At 35.7% G+C, this 5,163-nt stretch overlaps 2 protein-coding genes across 2 annotated transcripts; one reads left to right on the plus strand and one right to left on the minus strand.

Moving 5' to 3' along the window:
- The first annotated feature begins 3,338 nt into the window (after window positions 1-3,338).
- Window positions 3,339-4,470, plus strand: Rcd4 (Reduction in Cnn dots 4). Its single transcript, XM_017616038.1, has 3 exons — window positions 3,339-3,436; window positions 3,586-3,947; window positions 4,009-4,470. Exons 1-3 carry the CDS (start codon window positions 3,418-3,420, stop codon window positions 4,279-4,281), a joined length of 654 nt encoding a protein of 217 aa, XP_017471527.1. The 5' UTR covers window positions 3,339-3,417; the 3' UTR covers window positions 4,282-4,470.
- Dad1 (dolichyl-diphosphooligosaccharide--protein glycosyltransferase subunit) lies at window positions 4,265-4,756 on the minus strand. Its single transcript, XM_017616039.1, has one exon. It carries the CDS (start codon window positions 4,670-4,672, stop codon window positions 4,334-4,336), a length of 339 nt encoding a protein of 112 aa, XP_017471528.1. The 5' UTR covers window positions 4,673-4,756; the 3' UTR covers window positions 4,265-4,333.
- Between the last annotated feature and the right edge of the window lie 407 nt (window positions 4,757-5,163).

Here is a 5,163-nt window from a genome sequence, read left to right on the forward strand (position 1 = left end):
GGCGATTGTATTTTTATGAGAAGCTGTTTTTCATGGCAGAAATACACCCGGAGATTTTCCGTTGCCTGCCGAGGGACGGCCGCTGTTAAGAAAAAACCTCTTATATATTTTTGCGATGTTGCTTTGACCAGGGTTTGAACCCAGGCATTGTGGAGTGGAAGCGCGCACTGCTTACCACTACCAGTGTTGCCACTTGTGTTTAGGTACCAAAACGCCTACCAAATCAGTTTCCAAACTACCAAATTCTTGTTCATCATTAAAACGAAATTTTCTTGAAGTAACGGGGATTTTAGCTTCACAATTTGACAGTATAATATTGTTTACTGTGTTGGTTAACTGTATACCAATATTTAAGGATAAACAAAACAAATAAAAGAATTAATGTATTGCGTATAAAACTTTTGTAAAAAATGTAAATAACTTTGAGATTAATTCAATTCATATCAAAAAAATTTTATGTTTGAAGTAACAAAATCTGACGTTTTATGGAATTTCAATAAAAAAATTACAAATTTTGTTTCAATTTGCATACACTCACACCTTGCAAATTGCCTATCACCAATATTTCTTTCAAGACGATAGGCAAATTTTCGATCAATTCCAACGGCTGATCGATCATAGCTTTGGGAAGTCAGGTTTTGTTTGCAGAAAATTGTGTGCTTAGTAAAATTTAGAAAAAACAAAGAAAACTTATACGTGTGAGCAAAGTGAAAGCAATGTTTTCGACGTGTAAACGCAAAGTAAGGCGTGCTGCATATTGGTCGTCCAATCATTGTTTTTCAATATCACAATAATGATGCAACTCGGTCGTGATATTTTAATTCATTTGGCGTCTAAAACTTCACTTGGAGCAGGTATTTTCCGTTTTTCTGGTTGATATTTTCGCGAAAAATTTACAAAAACCTTGAATTTTTAAAATATTGATTATGCTGCAACAATTCGAGATATAATTTTTGAGCAATTTCTCTTTTCTTTTCTTGAAATGTGCACGCAGGCAGAGAATTTTTACGATTTCGTCATATTTCATAGTTAAAACTCTCACATTTATTGAATTTCATTGCAAGTATCCGCTTTTAATAACTTCTATAGATCTTATGCAAAAAATAAAAATTTTTATAAAATTTTAATGCAAATATTAACTTTTTCACTAATTTTTCCCCATAAAATGTAAACAAACAATGCGTGCACAACGATTAGCAAACGACAGTGCCGTACTTATGTGTTTCTGCATCTTCTACGATTTGCCGATAACTAGCCGATAACGACAAGTGTGCAGATCTCCTTTGAAATGCATGTGCTCGGCTCAAAATTTCAGGGCGAGACGATAACGCAACTATAGTGCAGATATCCTAAGTGAACAAATTTTAATGCTCAATTTGATGGACTTTTCAAAACATTTTTGCCTACCAAAAGCTTCATCAAACCAAGCAAACTACCAAAGGAGAATGAAGCTACCAATTTTGGTTCAATTGGACCAAAACGGCAACGCTGACCACTACACCCCAGCCATGATCCAACTACACAAGATCTGACAACATGGAGCAAAAGAAAAAAGTAATTTTCTGGTTGACGTTTGTAATTTCGGCGCCATGTTATTTTCTGTGTAAAGTAAACAAAGAATATGAAGACGAAGCATAAAGAAAATATGCAAGCAATGTTGTGCACATGTTTGTGCTAACCCATTTATTATTTTTGGACGTGTTTTTGCATCCAATCACTGCGCACTTCATTTTAATTACCACCGACAAAATACACATAAAGAAAGAAGCAAAACAGAAATAGCAAACTTCAAAATTAGGTTCATTCCTTATCTTTTAAGACTAAAATCTGAAAAGTGTCAAAATGCCAGAGCGTAAGCAAAATGCGCTCACTAAAAGAGAATAACAGGAAAAGTAAAGGAACGCAAAAAAACAAATTTTTAGTCCAAAGAATGGCAACAACAAAGCTAACGTCAAATAAGAATGGAAATGTATGTACAAAACATATTCACACAAGCACAAGCACAATAAACACTTACTATATCAATTATTTTTGCCTCCTTCCAATTTCAATTCACTTTTTTACTTTTTAGATTATTCTCACTTTTTGCGTATTCTTTAATTTCCGTTAATTTAAATTTAGTTGAGTTCGACACTTTTCGAGATTTTGCCAGAAAAAATTCTTCTGACTAAACCTGACTACTTCGGACTGATGAGAATCACTCTCACTGGATGTTGCCCTCTCATTTTAGCTGTCATTTCCGAGTTAAGGAACGCTTTTTTGACTAAATCTGACTACTTCGGACTTTGTCTGACCATTTCTGAGAGATAAGGAACGCTCCTATTACGCGCGTCACACACTTTTTTCTCAATTGCTATTACAAATGGCTGCTTCCCAACCGGTCAGATCTGTTCTAATTGGTTCATGCACCACAGCGGCCGACAACGTAGATATCAAGGCGTATTTAACAAGGTGGTGTTGGCCGTATATAAGTAAAAAATTACGCTAACAAATTATACGCTGATGTCCATACTGTCATTCCTATGAGTTACAACAAACACATCATTTGGACATAATGGCCTCCACGGCGAAAAACTCAGCTGTCGCCCCAACACCACCTTGTTTAATACTCCTTGGTAGATATGATACATAAAATTCATACATAGTTATGGCAATTCCTCGATAGTGGTCGCCATCGATAGTTGCGATAGTAATGTCCCATCGATAGTTTGCCACTACTAGTACACATAGTCATATGAATACATAAACAGACTGTGTTTGACACAACGAGTTCATACCAACGGTAAAAGTTGTATTTGTATGATTGCTACAACTTGTAAATTGTTGAGTCATGTTCGTGTCCCTACTAAGAATGTTCGATATCGTAAGGATTATTCTGAATATCGATATTTCATGGCACGATAATCGATTTTTGGGTCGATACTCCAAGGTCGATATATCGAACACATCGATACTTTACCCGCAATATCAATATTTAAATTTAAATTTATTTTTCATCTCCAAAAGTGAATGGGAAAATACTAAAGTAGTTTTAATCAGCAGCTTGTGTGATTTATTTAGCTCTTAAAAAGGTGTTCGCACGAGGCGATTTCGCGTTCAACTCACCAGGGTTGCACGGAAAAAAAGTTGAATAGCTAAATGTTGGCTGGCGGCCAACTTTGTTGAAAGCGATTAGTTGAAAGGCCGTTCAACCAAAAGTACAATGCAAAGTTGAACAATGCAAACGCCTTTTTATGGCGAATATTTTGATAGTTTTTTATATTTTGATATTTTGAGACATTCAGTTTTTTTTGAGCAACCCTGCGTGAGTTGAACGCAAAAGTTGGCTGAAAAATCGCGTCGTGCGAAAGCTCTATAAGTTTGACAAACCGTTGCAGTCAACCGGCATGCCGTTTTAATCCTCAGTAATTATACAAGATGGAAATAACGGAATTAGGTGAGTTGATAGGCAGGTCTAATATTCTTATCAATTGGGGTAGGATTTTCCACATCGATTTTTCCCGATATCGATACTTTCTTAAACATCGAACTTTCCTAGTCCCTACTTGTATTTACTCGTACCGTTTCATACCTCGCATGTTCCAGAATCCGATTGTTTAAAGATGCCGAATTTTCAAGGAACTTCTACTGGCGATTTAGTTAAAAAGCGCGAAGCTATCCGAAAGTCAACATGTCGAAAAAATGGAGCTAATACCTTAAGTAGTATTAACTGGAAAAACCAGCCGAAGATTTCAAATGCCTACTCAACTAACCAGCAGCCAGCTGCAAATATAACACCAGACACTCGGTCAAAAGGCAACCAAAATGGCAGGAAATATAGTGCCCCTCAAATGAGCACGGTTTTGCGCGATGTAAATCTAATGGAGAACATCGAGGCTTTGCGGCCGCCCTTGTTTAAAAATGATGTCGACTTAACACCGCGATCGAAAGCAACTATTGCTCCTAAGGTAATCGAAAATACTTTTGAAAACTCCCATTGCAGTAAAAACTGTTATTTTAAATTTTCAGATAACCCAAAGACTGAACTTCAATGCCGCTCAAGTAAACTTTAAAAACTTGACACCCATTAATGTTAATGATTCAATACTGATTCAAAATCAATGCAATTCAAACCATAGCAGATTGACAAAGCCTAACAAAGTACCATCACCGGAGCTGTGCCATTGGCTGGAGCCTCTTCCACCATTGAAACATTCTATACCTGAACCAGAAATTACGCTAGAATTTTGTGACCAAGAATTTGACCCATTTGATTGTTATCTACTGTTATTAAATAGATGATGTGTATGTACATATATATTTAACGTTTTGCATTTAATATTTTTAGTCCATTTCATCCAATAAAATTCATAACTACTAAGTGTAATATAACATGCGCAAAAATGAAGTCAGCAAAGCCGCGCTCCTGTGAGATTCCAACGAATACGGCTTTGTTTTGCGGATTTGCCTGAAGTCGTAGACAAACACCCAGAACGAAACAGCTTATTGTACTTATGAAGCCGGACAAAAAAGAGTTGAAAGGGAATGTGCCAACTAAACAACAATAAACGAATTGTATAACGGCGGTGAGGAAAACGTATGCCAAGTAGGTATCCACCAACTTCAGTTTTCGGGGAGTGTTTTCTACGTAATCATTGTAGAATTTCTCAACCACGCCTTTAACACCAGACATTTTGATATAAAAATAACACAACTTGTAGACACGTCGAAGTGAATAATTATTAGAGTTGCTAACGATATATCGATGTATCTAAAGGATCGATATATCAACACAAAATCGTTTCCTTAAGCTCTGAACACATCGAAAACATCACCACGCGAGACGACATTAAAATTTTAACTACATAATCTAAACGCCTCTCGACGGCGACATGATTTTTTTGAATGCGGCATCCACACATGAATTTGTTAGAGTTTGCCATAAAAGAAGAGGGCATACATCAAGATAACCAACCGTTCAGCTATAGAAAAACTAAAAATGGAGATTGCTAGTGCTTTTTACGCTGATTTTACTTATATAAATATTACTTGCCGCAATTAAAATGTAAAGTAGATTAAAAGGTAAAACAAAAAATACTTTGGTATTTTAAAAAAGTAATATTTTCTAAACTGGTTTTTATATATTTATGCCAAAAATATTATAAAACAAAAAAGGGAAAATTT

Source organism: Rhagoletis zephyria, unplaced genomic scaffold, assembly GCF_001687245.7.
Source record: "Rhagoletis zephyria isolate East Lansing unplaced genomic scaffold, Rhagoletis_zephyria_1.1 Rzeph_scaffold_01135, whole genome shotgun sequence".
NCBI lineage: Eukaryota > Metazoa > Arthropoda > Insecta > Diptera > Tephritidae > Rhagoletis > Rhagoletis zephyria.